At 47.5% G+C, this 16,735-nt stretch overlaps 1 protein-coding gene and 1 long non-coding RNA gene across 5 annotated transcripts in view; one reads left to right on the top strand and one right to left on the bottom strand.

Annotated features, from left to right (window-relative positions):
- kif14 (kinesin family member 14) overlaps nt 1-12,837 on the bottom strand; it is a 160,753-nt gene extending 147,916 nt beyond the window's left edge. For 3 of the 4 annotated variants that reach the window (XM_038794811.1, XM_038794813.1, XM_038794815.1), the window contains exons 1-2: nt 12,763-12,837; nt 3,453-4,541 (exon numbers count right to left, since the gene is read on the bottom strand). In XM_038794811.1, coding sequence (XP_038650739.1) covers nt 3,453-4,531 — 1,079 coding nt within the window. In that variant the 5' untranslated portion in view covers nt 4,532-4,541; nt 12,763-12,837. Of the gene's footprint in view, nt 1-3,452; nt 4,542-10,552; nt 10,572-12,762 lie in introns of those variants that run through there. The other variant, XM_038794812.1, reaches the window with a different exon arrangement.
- LOC119964806 overlaps nt 1-15,548 on the top strand; it is a 58,228-nt gene extending 42,680 nt beyond the window's left edge. Inside the window, exon 3 of the long non-coding RNA XR_005460367.1 lies at nt 14,803-15,548. This is a non-coding gene — a long non-coding RNA (uncharacterized LOC119964806). The remainder of the gene's footprint in view (nt 1-14,802) is intronic.
- The last annotated feature ends 1,187 nt before the right edge of the window (nt 15,549-16,735 follow it).

Genomic DNA, 16,735 nt, shown 5'->3' with positions numbered 1-16,735 from the left:
GCGGGGTCGTAGATGCAGAGTATTCGCCGATTGTTGTGTCGGACAATGCCCCCACCCTGGGTGGATTTACGGGTGAGAAAGGAGGGGGATCAGTGCCTGCAATGGAGATTGGATATAGGACTGTTAGCAGATGAGGAGGTGTGTGCGCGGTTGAGGGAGGCCATCCAGAATTATGTGGGGATAAATTATCACAGGGGAGGTTTCGGCAGTAATGGTACGGGAGGCACTGAAGGCAGTAGTTAGTGGGGAGCTGATTTGGTACGGGCTCATGGGGAGAAGGTGGAGCGGGCATTTGAGGAAGGAGGTTAGGGAGATCCTCCAGGTGGATGTAGAAGGTACTCGGAAGCCCCGGAGGTGGGTTTGTTGAAGGAGTGGTAGAAGCTGCAGATTGAGTTTGGTTTGATATCCACAGATAAGGTGGTGGGCAGTTGAGGAAGCAGAGAGGGGCGGTGTATGAATGTGGGGAGAAGGCCAGAAGGATGTTAGCACACCAGCTCAGGAAATGGGAGGCGGCCAGGGATATAGGGGGGGGGAAATATGATTTTGGACCCAGCGGGGATGATAGGGGAGGTTCAGGGGGGGGTGGATGCCAAATTGCTGGCCAAAATTTCGGCCTCAAGTATAGAGGATTGTGTTCCGAGGTGATAGGGGAGGACAAATGGGATTTGGCAGTTAACAGCCAACGTTAGACGGCTCTTGAATGTCATCATGATACCCTCCGAGGGGAGGAAGGTGGAGGTTGTAGTCACTGTGGACGAGGAGAAGGCCTTCGACCTGGTGGAGTGGAAGTATTTGGGGGAGGTCCTGAGGCTGTTTGGATTTGGGCAGGACTTCACTGACTGGGTTTGGTTGCTTGTGCGGAATAACAGGGTGAGCTCGGACTTTGGGGGGGGGGGGGGGGGGGAGAGAAGAACTACCCATGTATATTTCTGACCCAAGGGGACGGGATGGGAGAAATTAAGGGAATTTGACCGGTTCTCGGGGTATCAATCGAATATGGGTCAAAGTGAGATTTTTGTGATCCACGGGAGGGGGCAAGAGAGGAGACTGGGGAAGTTGCCGTTTAAATTGGTGGAAGGGAGTTTTTGATACCTGGGAATTCGAGTGGCACAAGGATAGGAGCAGTTGCATAAATTAAATCTGGCCCGGTTAGTTGAACAAATGAAAGAGGAATTTCGGAGGTGGGACATGCTCCCGCTGTCACTGGCAGGGAAGGTACAGACTGTAAAGATGACGGTTCTCCCAAGATTTTTGTTTGTTTTCTAGTGTCTCCCTATTTTTACACCAAAGGCCTTTTTAAGCGGGTTAATGCGATGATCCCTGGGTTTGGGTGGGTGGGTAAAACCCGCGAGTAATGAAAGTGCTGTTGGAGCAGAGCCAGGGGGGTGGGGCTTGGCCCTGCCGAACTTTAGGAATTACTACAGGGCGACAAATATAGCCATGATCAGGAAGTGAGTAGAGGGGGAGTGGTCGGTATGGGAGCAGGTGGAGGCAGCATCACGTCAGGGCACAAGCTCAGGGGCACTGGTAACGGCACCTCTGTCGTTCTCGCCCGGTACTCCACAAACCCGGTGGTGGTGGCGGCTATGAGGGTTTGGTGGCAGTAGCGGAAGCATATGGGAGTGGGAAGAGCGTCGGTGTGAGCTCCAATTTGTGGCAATCACCGGTTTGTCACGGGGAGGTTGGATGGGGGGTTTCAGAGGTGGCAGAGAGCAGGTATTGAGAGGCATGGGGACCTGTTTATCAATGGGAGCTTTTCTTGTTTGGAGGATTTGGAGGAGTTTGAATTGCTGGGTGGGAATGGGTTTCACGATCTGCAGGTGAGGGACTTTGGACAAAGGCAGGTTTCAACCTTTTCACTTCTCTGGCCACAGGAGACACAGGATAAGGTCATTTCAAAAACAGGGTTGGGGCAGGGGAAGGTATCGGAAATTTATAAAGAGCTTATGGAGTGGGAGGGAACCCAGATAGGGGAGGTGAAGCGCAAGTGGGAAGATGAGCTGGGTAAGGGGCTAGAGGCAGGTCTGTGGGAGGATGCTCTGAGTAGAGTCAACACGTCCTCATCATGTGCCAGGCTCAGCCTGATACAATTCAAGGTGGTTCACCGGGCACACATGACGGTGGCCAAGACAAGCAGGTTTTTTGGGGTGGAGGACAGATGTGTGAGGTGTGCAGGAGGGCTCGCAAATCATGTCCACTTGTTTTGGCCATGTCCGAAGCTTAGAGAATTCTGGCAGGGATTTGCCGATGTCACGTCCACGGTGCTAAAAACAAGGGTGGCACCGGGAGTTCAGAGGTGGCAATCATTGGAGTGTCGGAAGACCCGAGAGTCCATGCGGTGAGAGAGGCTGACGTTTTGGCCTTTGCCTCCTTGGTAGCCCAGAGACAGATCTTATTATCGCGGAGGGACTCAGAGCCCCCAAAATCAGGGGTACGGGTTAGCGACATGGCCTTGACAAACTTGAAACTTGGGAAAATCAAGTTCGCCCTGAGAGGATCAATGTTTGGGTTCGTCCGGAGGAGGCAGCCGTTTATCGACTTTTTCAGGGAAAACTAAACTGTTAGCATATGCAATAAGAGGGGGGGTTAGTTTAGTTTAGGCTGGATCAACGAGAGGAGATGGAGGGACTTGGGAATTGTGTGTATAAGCTATGTTGGCTGGGTATGGTTGTTGGTTGGGAGGGGATGTTACGGACTGAATTATGTTTACATTTGTATCTTTTGTTGTTATAAAACCATAAATGCCGTAATAAAATGTTTGTTAAAAAAATATATATATCCCTCAATCAACATGACGACAACAAATTACTGTCATATTGTTTGTAGGAGATTGATGTACTGAAATTAGCTGTTATAATTCATACAATCATAGAATTTACAGTGCAGAAGGAAGCCATTCGGCCCATTGAGTCTGCACCGGCCCTTGGAAAGAGCACCCGACTTACGGCCATGTCTCCACCCCATCCCCATAACCCAGTAACCCCACCTAACCTTTTGGGCACAAAGGGGCAATTTAGCATGGCCAATGCACCTAACCGGGACATCTTTGGACTGAGAGGGGAAACCGGAGCACCCGGAGGAAAGCCACACAGACACGGGAAGAAAGTGCAAACTGCACACAGTTACCAGAGACCGGGTCCCTGGAGCTGAGGCAGCAGTGCTAACCACTGTGCCACCATGCCGCCTGCATCATAAGTCAATACACTCCAAGAAGTACTTAATTGATGATAAAGAGCATTGTGGGGAGGCGGTGAAAGGCACTATATAAATGCAAGTCTCTTTTATTTTATAAAACAACATGGGGGTTTGTGGTGAGAGTGGGGGAGATAAGACTATTTCTTCAAAAACCTAAGAATTGAGCTTTTTGATGTTGAATTTCAAAACTTTACTCAAGTCCTGAGAATCGGAGTCAAGCAATTCAATTTTAATATGCAATTGTTTCATACACTTACTTATTACTGAAGGGCCTCACTCGAACAGCCACAGCCACAGCACTGTTTTCTCCATTTAAATATTCGTTCCCTGCACATGGGCTCTGTGTCGATATCTCCTCTTGCCTAAGAGTTCCCCTCATAAGTGTTCTATTTCTTGGTGGTTTTTGATCTCTGTTATCAATCACTGAATTTGTAGAATATTTTACGTTATTGTTCCCAGCATCCATTGTTGGTTTCGAGATTTGGAAGCCTTTGACCATTGTTTTAACAGAGTAATTAATTGGGGTCTTAGTTTCTTGCTGATGACCAATCTTCGTCATTTTGATACCATCAGTCGTTAAAGTTCTATTTCGAATTAAATTCTGTTCAGTGGGTATTTTAAACGTACTTTCTTCAGCCTTTTGTTGGTCATCATTTCCATCAGGTTTATCAGCCACCCTCTTTTTAACCGGTGTTGTTGATGGTTTGCTTAAGGTTTGCAATTTATTAACAGTTGTGCCTGAAGTTGTCCGATAGGAAGAGGTTATTGGATTTTCCAGTTTCTTACCAAGTGAAGCTGGCTTTGCACTTGCAGAATGATTGCTTCTGGTATCTCCAATATTTTGCATTAAAGAAAGCTTAGATGATGCAAAAGCTGTGGAATTGGTGCCTTTGTTTTGCAAGTGGTTATTTGTTCCCAACATTGGGGCATTTTGCACTTTGCCTTGTGCATTTTCCTTCAAAATGCTATTTCCATATTCAGAGTTACCCACTTTAATACGGCGCTGCAACGCAAGTCTTCGTTCTCCTTCACCTATATCAGCATTTATATTAGTATCATCATGATCACTAACATTTCCTTTATCTACAGTTTTTCTTCTCTGGAGGATTAACCTACTCCCAGATTTGGATGGCATCGGGGATCCTAAAGTTCTTTTACTAGCAGACACTACATAAGTCTTATTAATCTCATTGCTTTTATCTCGGGACAATGTTGACTGTCCCTGTGTCTCATGGTCCTGCGCTTCAGATGTAGGTTGTGGACCAAGACCTATGCTTCCTTTCTCCAGAACGTTGACGGGATTGTTCGGCACTGAACGCAGAGCACCAATTACCATAGTTCGATTTCTGGAAGACATGGTATAAATAGGCATTTTACTTAGTATGATTTTGATGAAAGTAACACCTAAAAGTAATTATACTCCCTTTAACTAAAATATTTAACGTAGAACAGAAATAATCTCAGCAGCCAAGAACCTTTCTTTGATGTAGACATGTTTACAAACTGTGTCTGAAATATACAAAAAAACTATCACAATACAGTTAATCAAATATTTTCAATGTTTTCAGTAAATGTATTTGAGGTAAGTTTTTTTTTTTAAATAGCCATATGCAATGAAAATATTCAGGTTCATTTGTTTTACAGTATTTAACACTCCAGGAACAAATAAAATGAATGATCCATATACATGTTATAGTAAATTTTGTAACCATTACTAACTTGAGAAGCAAAAGAGTTTGTAAAATGATCAGAGGCTCCTTTTTAAAATCATAGATTTCACATTAACTTATTCTATTTAATGCTGTATGACTAAAACATGAAGACTGTTCCAATGAAGTAAAAATTGCATTTAATTCTGCCAATTTTGAAACAGAAACATCAATATTAAATTTTTATTTTTCTACTCCCCCCCCCAAATTTAGCTCCACAATTGAACATCATCAACACACGGTAAATCTGAGCCAGGCTTCCTTCTTTTATAAGTCAAATATTCTGGATTTTTTTTCTACCATCTCTTTGGGTGTGAATAAATTTACTGGGAAATGTCAGTTTCCTAGAAAAATTAAGTATCCAAATACAGAATGAGATATTTTACAAATTATTTTTTGCTGGAGTAGAGAGGTAAATATATATGTGCTCGTATTGGCCCATACATATTTTTAGAAATGTTGAGGTGTAGTTTGTAGTAGATACTGTACCACATACTGTACATTATCTGCATGCACTACCTCAAAAAAGAGGAACATTTATATTTTCACACTAACATGCAGAGGTTTAACAGGACAAAACAAAATTATTTCACAAAAGGGTCTTCCAGTCTTACTGGATCTTACTTGTTAATAAAACATGCAGAAGGATACCCAAGCACAGCTCGGAACAGCTCCACTTCCCAAGGAAATTAATGTGCAACAGTGCTGTCACTTGAAGTACACTCAAGGTGGGATCAGAAGCACACTGCAATTGCATTCAATGCACCAAGAATCCATTCTGCAATTATCAGGACATCTGCTGTGATTAACCCGTGGGATGCAGCTTTAATGAGCTCTCAGCTAACTTTAATTGGCATGTCTCAGTCAGTATCAACACAGCAGCTCAGCTTTAGTGAACAAGACAATAAGTTCTGATCTGTTTTATATAGCTTGTAAACAGAAGCGGATCTGTATAGCCATTTAGTGGAACTGTTCCGAGCTGTGCTTGGGTATCCTTCTGCCACAGCATGCGAGTTCATCAGTTCGATCACTACAATGCATTTGGCTGCTTTTGCTACAGCCCGTTCCCCTGGGCCACAAAATCAAACTCCCAAGGATTCTCCCATTTCCTTATATGCCCTTTTTGAAATCATCAGGAGACCCACCTCATGCTCCCTCAACCCCTCTAAACTGCTCACCTCCCAACTTCTATTCTTGGTCACATGCTAATGAATAATCTAAACAGTTCCTCCCTTTAGGTTTCATAACCCACCTCTTCCCTCCCCCCCCTCCCTACCCGCCCTCCCTCCCCCTCTCCCCCCCCTCTCCCCCCCTCCCCCTCTCCCCCCCTCCTTCCCCCTCTCCCCCCCCTCCTTCCCCTCTCCCCCCCTCCTTCCCCTCCTCCCCCTCCTTCCCCCCTCCTTCCCCTCCTCCCCCTCCTCCCCAACAATCTCAACAATTAGGTTTTGTCCCGCACTGTTGGTGAGCTCTGAATCATGAACCAGCAAACTTAGTTAACGGATTCCCTCAATATTCTTCAGTCCTAGCAAAGTGGGGGGTGAGCTGAAGACCAATTGGGGGGGGGGGGGGGGGGGGGGGGGGGGGGGGTGGCGGCGGTGTAGACTGCTGACGCGTAGGGTACTTTCAAGGTGGAGGGGGAGGATGGTTGTAGTTGCCCCAGGGCAGGTGCAGGGCATGGGCCACAGACTTGCCTAGGAGAGGTTATGGTTGATCGGCAAGGGAGGGGTGCTCCCCAACCAGGCTGGTCACATGAACATTCGGGGACTGAATGGGCCAGTCAAAAGGGCCCGTGTGTTCACGCACTTAAGGCAACTGAAGGCGGATATGGCTATGCAGGGGCCACATCTGAAGGTGGGGGACCAGGTGAGGTTAAGGAAGGGATGGGTCGGGCGGGTGTTTCATTCGGGATTAGACTTTAAAATGGGGAGGGGAGGGGGGGGGGGGGGGGGAGAGAGAGAATCCTGGTCAATAAGTGGGTGGCATTCGAGGTGTGCAATATAGAGGCGGACCCAGGAGGTAGATATATTATGGTTAATGGGAAATTGGAGGGAATGGCCGTGGTATTGGTAAATATATATGCCCCAAACTGGGATGACATCGAGTTTGTTAGACGGGTGTTGGGGAAGGTCCCGGACCTGGACTCGCATCGATTGATTAAGGGGGAGATTTCAACACGGTCCTAGATCCAAGGCTGGATCAGTCGAGTGCCAGGTCTGGGAAGGTATCAACTTTGGCAAATGAGTTGCGGGGGTTAATGGAGCGCATGGGGGGGGTTGATTGATCCATGGAGATTTGGGAGGGCAAGGAGTAAGGAGTTTTCATTCTACTCCCATGTGCACAAGGTGTATTCACAGATAGACTTCTTTATGTTGGACAAAACACTGCTGGCAAAGGTGGTAGATGCTGAATATTCAGCGATTGTGGTGTCAGACCACGCCCCACACTGGGTAGACCTGCAATTTCACAAAGGAAAGGCCCAGTGCCTGCAGAGGAGGTTAGATGTGGGGCTGTTCGCAGAGGAGGTGGTGTGCGAGCGGGTGATGGAAGCCATTCGGGGATATATAAAGATCAATGACAACCAGTGAGGTTTCGGCTGGGGTGGTGTGGGAGGCACTGAAGGCGGTTATGGAGGGTGGGGGGGAGGGGGGGGGGGGATCTCATCTCAATTCGGGCCCATAAGGGGAAGGCTGAGTTGGTGGAGGGGGGCGGTTATCGACAGATTGGGGGCGATGCAATCCGGTAAGGCCCCGGGACCTGATGGATAGCCGGTTGAGTTCTATAAAAAGTTTTCCAGGCTGTTGGGGCCGGTTCTGGCAAAAGCGTTTAATGTGTCACAAGGAGCTGGGAGTGCTCCCCCAACGTTATCCCAGGCATCGATTTCCCTTATTTTGAAGTGGGATAAGGATCCAGAGAGTTGTATGTCACATAGGTCAATCTCCCTGTTCTATGTGGATGCGAAATTGCTGGCAAAGATCTTGGTCATGCGCACAGAGGATTGTGTTCTGGGGGTAATAAGGGAGGACCAGACGGGATTTGTGAAGGGACAACACCTGATGTCCAACATTAGGCGGCTCCTAAATGTAATAATGATGCCTGTGGAGGGGCGCGAGGTCGAGGTGGCCATGGGTGCAGAAAAGGCCTTTGATCGGATGGAGTGGAAGTACCAGTGGGATTCCTGGGAAGGTTTGGGTTCAGGCAGGGATTTGTTGATTGGGTCCGATTGCTATATCAGGCACCAGTGGCGAATGCAAGGACCAGCCGGGTTCGATCAGAGTATTTTAGTCTGTGCAGGAGGACAAGGCAGGGGTGTCCATTCTCCCCACTACTGTTTGCCCTGGCCATAGAGCCTTTGGCAATGACACTGAGGGCATCGAACATTTGGCGGGGGATAATGAGAGGGAGGGGGGGGGAGGGGGGGGGGGGGGGGGGAGAACATAGGGTCTTGCTCCATGCGGATGATTTGCTCCTTTATATAACAGACCCGCTTTTGGGGGGGGGGGGGGGGGAGATAGCAGGAATTATGGGCTTACTGAAGAGTTTTGGCCGGTTCTCAGGTTACAAACTGAATATGGGCAAGAGTGAGGTTTTCGCGATCCAGGCAAGGGGGCAGGAGAGGAGACTGAGGGAGAAGCCGTTCAAAGTGGTGGGAAGGAATTTTAGGTACCTGGGGATTCAAGTGGCAAGGGACCGGGCTCAGCTTCATGAATTAAATTTGGGCAGGGTGATTGAGCAAATGAAAGGAGACTTCCGCAGGTGGGACGTGCTCCCGCTGTCATTAGCGGGGAGGGTACAGACTGTGAAGATGACAGTCCTCCCGAGATTGCTGTTTGTGTTTCAGTGTCTCCCAATCTTCAGCCCCAAGGCATTTTTTTAGGAAGATGAACGCGGTGATCTTGGGTTTTATATGGTCCGGGAAAGCCCCGAGGGTGAGGAAGGTCCTTCTTGGGCAGGGCGTGGACGGAGGCTTTAGGGGGTGGCAGCGCGGAGGGATTGAGAGATTTGGGGATCGCGTCATTGAGGAGGGTTCCCAGAGCCTGGAAGAGCTAGAGGAGGAGTTTGAGTTACTGGGTGGGAGCCGATGTCGGTTCCTGCAGGTACGGGATATTGTCCGGAGGCAAATTCCAAGCTTTCCTCGCCTCCCACTAAGGGGGCTACAGGATAAGGTGATGGCTGAAACAGGGGTTGGGGAGGGGAGGGTTTCGGAAATATACAAGGAACTAACGGAGTGGGATGGGGTTCCAATAGGGGAGGTGGAGGAAGTGGGAGGAAGAGTTGGGAGGGGAGTTAGAAGTCGGGCTATGGGTGAAGGTCCTGAGGAGTGTCAATGCATCCTCGTTGTGTGCCAGGCTCAGCCTGATCCAATTCAAGGTGGTGCACAGGGCTCATATGACTGTGGCCCGGATGAGTATGTTTTTTGAGGAGGTGGAGGACAGGTGTGGGCGGTGCGGGTGAAGTCCGGCAAATTACGTACATATGTTTTGGGCTTGTCCTAAGCCGAGGGGATTTTGGCAGGGATTCGCTCAAATGTCATGTCTGAGCTCCTGGAAGGGAGGGTGACTCCGAATCCAGAGATGGCAATATTTGGAGTGTCGGAGGATCCGGGTGCCCGGGGGGTTGGGAAGAGGCCGACGTTTTGGCCTTTGCCTCCATGGTGGCCGAAGACGGATTTAACTGGGATGGAGGGACTCAGAGCCTCAAAGTCAGGGGTGTGCGTTAGTGACGTGGTGACATGGTAGGGTTTCTCAGGCTGGAGGAGATTAAGTTCGCTTTAAGGAAAACTGACTGTCAGCAGGGGGGGGGGGGGGAGGGAGAGGAGTTGGGTATGTTTTTGCATGTGTTGGAACGCTCTGTCGATTAAAATGATAGAATTATAAATGCCTCAATAACAAAAATATTCTTCAGTCCTTGGCATAGTCAACCATCTTCCTCTATTGCCCACCTGAGGGAGATTTTTCTAATTTAGTTCCACTTTTTTTATTCTCCATTTTCACATTTTCTTCAATTTTGAACCCCATCAACAAACAGTAAACGGTAACAAATACAAAGTCAATTCCCTTATCAACAACAATGATCCCATCCTCCCACCACCCGAAACAGCCCACCTGACAATATAAGCATCAAGTAAAACAAACCCACCCAAAGTGGGAAAAAAGAAAAAGGGGAATTAGGGATCACTTATACTCACCATTGACATTCAGTCCACCCCCCCAACCCCCCTAATATTCAATGCCATCCAATCCCCAAAAGAGTACCATGGATGACACCCATGAATTGTAGACCCCCCACCGCACCCAGACTCCTCCCCTCCACTTCCTCTTGTAAACGCCTCCCCCCAACTTTTCACCCCGGCTAGACCTTGCCGGAACCTGTTCTACCAGGCTCCAATGGCTACAGCCCCTCCCCCACCTCACTCCCGTCACTGACCAGCTTAAACCGGCCTGCGTGGAGACCCTTGCCCGGTCTCCTTCCCCCTTGCCCGGTCCCAGGAAAACCAAGAAACCCCCTTTAGCACACAACCCCCGCATACACACCCAAGCCACAAAAAACTATCATTTCAAATGAAAGTCCCATCTCTTCTCTTGTCCAAATATATACAGCGTCAACTCATTTAGTACATACACCAACACGTAGTGAAAAAATAAAGTTACTTGAGGCTACATCGGTACACGACCAATTCTCAATTCTGCCAGTCCTTCTGCCTTCGCAAACTCCTCCGCTGCTTTCGCCGTCCCAAAATAAAATCCTTGGATTTGTAGCTCAACTTAGCTGGATATACAATGCCGCACTACACCTTGCTGATGTACAGTGCCTTCTTCAACCGGCTAAAGGCAGCCCGCCTCCCTGCCAGCGCCACCGTAAAATCCTGGTATATACGTATACCAGGTCCAGCCCACTGCACCTCCCGCTTCTGCTTTGCCCAGCACAGGACTTTCTCCTTCATGCTATACCTACGGAAACACGGAGTTACTACTCTTGGCGGCTCACTCGCCTTTGGTATAGGCCAAAGAGCCCGATCCAGTTCATATCGGGAGGGATCGTCCCCCTCCCCCAATAGCTTCGCCAACATTGTGGCAAAATACTCCGTAGGCCTCAGGCCTTCTACCCCTTCAGGCAGACCCACAATCCTCAGATTCTGTCGACTGGATCTGTTTTCCAGGTCTTCCATTTTGGCTCGCAGACCCTTGTTGGTCTCCTCCGCAACTCCTTCCCCATCGAGGCGAGTTGATCACTGTGCTGCGATAATGCCTCTTCCACTGCCTTTTGTGTCTCATCTTGCTCCCGCATCGCCGCCACTGCGCTCGATACCACCGCCCTCACCGAGGTAATTGTCTCCTTCACCAGCACTTTCAATACCGTCCCCATCTCCTTCTTCATCGCTTCCATGTGTTTTGTGAACTGTTTTTCAACTTCCACAGCCACCACCTTGGTCATTTCTTCTGCTGTGAGCGATGCGGCCTCCCCTGGTGCTCCAGCCTCTGCTTTCCTTACAGTTCCTGCACTGACTTTTTCACTCACCAGCGGACATCCGTTAACCTCCTTTTGCACAGCCATTTTTCTCCCAAACTTGGACATTTCTCCTCCCTGTGCCTTCTTACAGCCTTTTCAGCCTCCGTTGCACCTGGGACAGGGCGTTAAAACTCCAAAATTCCTATTCCCGAGCAGGACTCCTCCAGTGTGCAGCTGCCTCCCACCCGCCATCACCGGAAGTCCTAGTTCCACTTTTAACTATCCAAACAGAGCAATAGCATCAACATAACTTCTCTTTCCATCGCATCACCATTACTCTGTAATCCCAACAACCTAACCTAAATCTATCCATTTCCATATCTACATGTTATTCCGTAACACATCTACCAAATATTCTGCATCCAAAAATATCAAGCCAGGTTGTTAGATTGCTAGTTCAACATCTAGTCCTGGAAAAGCCACAAGCTGTGGCTAAATATTCCATATCTTTACCCTTGATTCCATTTCCTAACCGGTCTCAGGTTAAACCAGACTATCCACAAACTCAGCATTCTATTTTACCACCAAGCTGATCCTCTGATCGCATATCCTCTCAATCACAATAGTGGTTTACTCCCACCTCAAACATCACACATCTGCTCATCAGCTGTCAAAACAATCATCCACATTTTGTCACCAAAAGATGGAACTGTTTCTATTGCTCCCCAGGTGAGCCTCCTGTCTTCCACCTTTGATAAGTCCCAGTGTATCTAAAGTGGTTGCTTGCATCCAACCCCACATCATACCCTGTTCACCCATCACCACACTGTGCTCACTGATCTACCTTGGCTGGCAGACCCCAACACCTCAAATGCTCGACCTCATCTTTAAACCCATCCCCATAGCTAACATTCTCCAGTTCGACAACTCTGCATTCCACCAACTCTCCAGAATGGGGGAAGGAGCAGAATTCAAGCAGGAGGATGAGAATTTTAGATCAAGTTCTGGGAACCAAGAGCCAAAGTAAATCAGTGAGGACAGGGGTACATGGGTGAGCAGTTTGGGTCAAGTTCAAGTAAAGTCTGTAGGTGCTGGAGCAGACTACCACTGAGCCAGTTGGGAGAAATCCCTCTCCTTGACTTGAGGACTTGTCTGATGAGGAAGTCGGAAAGTACCCGTTGGGCACCAGGACGAAGTGAGCAACTGGTTCCCAAATCCACAATAACAACAACCCCCCGCGTCCCCCGTCCCCCGTGTTGTCAGATCTCGGGGAGTAAAGGCGATCTCGAGACACAACCGACACTCGGTAAAGGAAAAAACGGCATCAACATTGTTTTAAAAAGCCCATGAGTCCGGGAGAGGCAGTTAGTGGGAATACCGGGTACTCCGGGCTCGCTCACGCGAGACTCACCTCCTCGCGCCCCAAACTCCTGGTCTCGCTCCGCGAGCCCGCCGAGCGCATTCGAAATCCACAGCCCGCGTTTGATTGGCTCATTGCATCATACTGACGACATGAGGCGTGACGCACAACTGCTTGCTTGCGCAATTGGCCAACTGTTCCTGGCCAAGGTCTGTCCCGCCCCCAGCCCAGCTCCGCCCCCGCCCCAGTATCCGCCCCTGCCCCAGTATCCGCCCCGCCCATCCCCAGGCCCCATCCTTTGGTCCCACCCCTCATCCCAGGCTCCGCCCCGCCAGCGCAGATCGGCTCCGCCCCGCCTCCAGCCAAGAGGACGCAGTTTAAAAATGAGAGGTCTCCCATTTATGACGGAGATGAGATTTATTTTCTCTCATAAGGGTTGTTAGTATGTGGAATCCTCTTCTCCAGTGAGCAGTGGAGGCTGGGTCGTTGAATATTTTGAAGGCTAAGTTAGATTGTTGGGAATCAAAGGTTATGGGGGGAGTCGGATTGTCAGTATTGAGGCTATAATCAGTGAAGCTGTGATCATATCAAATGGCAGAGCAGACACGAGGGGCTGAATGGCCTACTCCTGCTCCAAATTCATATGTAGGTATGTTGATGTAGTGTACATGGACTTCCAAAAGGCATTTGGCAAAGTGACTCACAAGATTTGTGAGCAAAGTTAGTGCTCAAGGAATAAAAGGGATAGTAGCAACATGGATATAAAATTGGCTGAGCAAGTGTAGCACGGTGGTGCAGTGGGCTGGCCCTGCTGCCTCACAGCGCTGAGGTCCCAGGTTCGATCCCGATTCTGGGTCACTGTCTGTGTGGAGTTTGCACAGTCTCCCTGTGTTTGCGTGGGTTTCGCCCCCACAGCCCAAAGATGTGCAGGGTAGGTGGATTGCCCATGCTAAATTGCCCCTTAATTGGAAAAGTTAATTGGGTACTCAACTTATAAAAACAAAATTGGCTGAGCAGTGGTTAATGGTTGTTTTTGGACTGGGAGGTTTAGAGTGAAGCTCCCCCGGGCATGGTGTTGGGGCCCCTGCTCGTTCTGATTTTGAATTTACAGGGCACAACTTCAAAATTTGTGACTGATACAAAACTTGGAAGTATTGTGAACTGTGAGGAGGATAGCGTAGAACTTCAAAGGGACATACACAGGTTGTTGGGAAAGGCGGACAAATGACAGATTAAATTTAAGACAAAGAAGTGTGAAATGATTTGGGTTGGTGGAAAGTATGGTGGTAAGACAATGTAAAACAAATTGTATCATTCAAAAGTGGGTGTAGGTCAGAGGGACCTGGGGTTATGTGTGCATAAATCACTGGAGGTGGCAGGATAGGTTGAGAGTGCGGTTATTAAAGCATACATCATCCTAAATAATAAAGCTCTGAAGAAGAGTTATGTGGACTCCACGTTAACTGTTTCTCTCTCCACAGTTGCCAGACCTACAGAGTTTTTCCAGCATTTTCTGTTTTAATAGAGCATCCAAGACTACTCACAAGGGCACAAGAGTAGAAAAGCAAGGAAGTTCTGTGAAATTTGTGTAAAACACTGGATTGGCATCGACCCGAGTGTTGCATTCAAATGAAATGAAAATCGCTTATTGTCACAAGTAGGCTTCAATGAAGTTACTGTGAAAAGCCTCTAGTCGCCACATTCCGGCACCTGTTCGGGGAGGCTGGTACGGGAATTGAACTGTGCTGCTGGCCTGCCTTGGTCTGCTTTAAAAGCCAGTGATTTAGCCCAGTATGCTAAACCAGCCCTAGACACCACACTTTAGGAAGGATGTGAATGTATTAGAGAGGGTGCAGAAATTATTCACAATAATGGTTCCAGAGATAAGAAACTTCAGTTAAAAGATAGAATAGGAAAGTTAAGACTGTTTTCCTTGGAGACGTGAACACTGAGAGGAGTTTTGATAACGGTATCCAAAGTCATAGATAAGGAGAAACATGCTATTGGTGAAGGATTGAGAACCGGATGGCATAGATTTAAGATAATTGGCAAAAGAAGTGATGGCAACATGAGGATTTTCTGTTCACACAGACAGTGGTTCGGATCTGGAAGGCACTTCCTGAGAGATCAATTGAGGAATTCAAGATGGAATTGGATAATGATCTGGAAAAGAAAAATGCACAGGGCTATGGGGAGAAGGCAGGTGAATTGCTCCTTCAGAGAGCCAGTACAGACTCAACAATCCAAATGTCCTCATTCTGTGCTGGAGCCACGCTGCGACTGTGTGAAATATAAGGGTCAATTATAAATACCAACTGAAGTGTAAGTAGAGTGAGGCATTTCAAAGTACCATGCACTGTGTTGTCCTGCATGGAAAGAAATGGAACTATATTTTCCTATGTGTAATATCATATTTGAATGGCTCTATTGTACTTTTACAAATTTTATTAAAGTATTTTGTTTTAAAAAATAGAACAAATTAAAGTAACGGGGCTGTGCCAACATTCTTATAACCAAAATATATTGTAATTAAAAAGTGAAATAACTTGAAGAGCAAAAACAGATTGTAAAGTCTCAGGCAAGCAACCACTTGGAAGCGTTGGCTGTAGAAAAATTTGGTATTATTTTATACACTCCTACTCCCCGAAGGGTCTCCTGCTCCCAGCCCACACCTGGGCCGGGGTATTTATATCCCAGCCATCCAAGGGAAAAAGGGGATAGCTCCACCCCCTCATCTGGGTAAATCGTATTCAAGTGAGGCTACAGGGACTCTGAGGTTATAACACTGATCTAAAAATGTGTATTTTACTGAAAACATTGGGACGCAAAAATGTGTAGTTGAGATATAAATGAATTGCAAATCATAAATTTATAACATATTAAAACATCAGCTTATTTCTGAAAACACATTTTATATTGTCATATTTTTATCATTCTTGTGTCAACGTTTCCATTATAAATACCTATGCGAACGGATATATGTAAGGGAAACGCCATGGAGCTTCTTATTGCTGCAATTACACATTCCAACCAGGGAGAGGCTACTGTGAGGCCTACTTCACCCAATGACTGCAATGTGCAAAGCAGAACCACCCAGGCCAAGATTTCTCTACTTACTAAAATTGCATATTTCATATTTCAAATGATGAAAATGACACAACATTAATATAATTCTGTTTTTCAGTGATAACTAACAGATTCTTTTAGTTCAAATTCTGTTAATTTATAATACTAAGAATCTTTATTAGTATGACAAGTAGGCTTACATTACCATTGCAATGAAGTTACTGTGAAAATCCCATTGTCGCCACACCACAACGCCTGTTCAGGTACACTGAGGGAGAATTTAGAATGTCCAATTCACCTAACAAGCACGTCTTTCGGGACTTGTGGGAAGAAATTAAATGAAAACCGCTTATTGTCACAAGTAGGCTTCAAATTAAGTTACTGTGAAAAGCTCCTAGTCGCCACATTCCTGCACCTGTTCGGGGAGGCTGGTACAGGAATTGAACCCGCGCTGCTGGCCTGCCTTGGTCTATGGAGCACCAGGAGGAATCCCACGCAGACACCGGGAGAACGTGCAGACTCCGCACAAACAGTAACCCAAGCCGGGAATCGAATCCGGGTCCCTGGTGCTGTGACACAACAGTGCTAACCACTGTGCTATTGTGCCTCCCAATTGAAATATATATATTCAAGGCCTCACTGAAAAGTCTGTGCCCAGCCTACAGTATGAATTGCTACACACACTGAGGTAATCCACATTACCACTTTCTCTGGAATTATTGGCACAGGATTTGGTGCTGAAAACAGGGTTCTAACTTTTTTGTTCTGAATTTCCCTTATTCAGTTTTGGATTTTAATTGTGGTCAATAAGTATAAAGGCTTGGGGAAGGGCAGCACGGTGGCACAGTGGTTAGCATTGCTGCCTCACGGAGCCAAGGTCAAAGGTTTGATCCCGGCTCTGGGTCACTGTCCGTGTGGAGTTTGCACATTCTCCCCATGTTTGCGTGGGTTTTTCCCC

Source organism: Scyliorhinus canicula, chromosome 4, assembly GCF_902713615.1.
Source record: "Scyliorhinus canicula chromosome 4, sScyCan1.1, whole genome shotgun sequence".
NCBI lineage: Eukaryota > Metazoa > Chordata > Chondrichthyes > Carcharhiniformes > Scyliorhinidae > Scyliorhinus > Scyliorhinus canicula.
The sequence above is the reverse complement of the archived record's forward strand: the minus strand, read 5'-3'. Positions and strand labels throughout refer to the sequence as shown.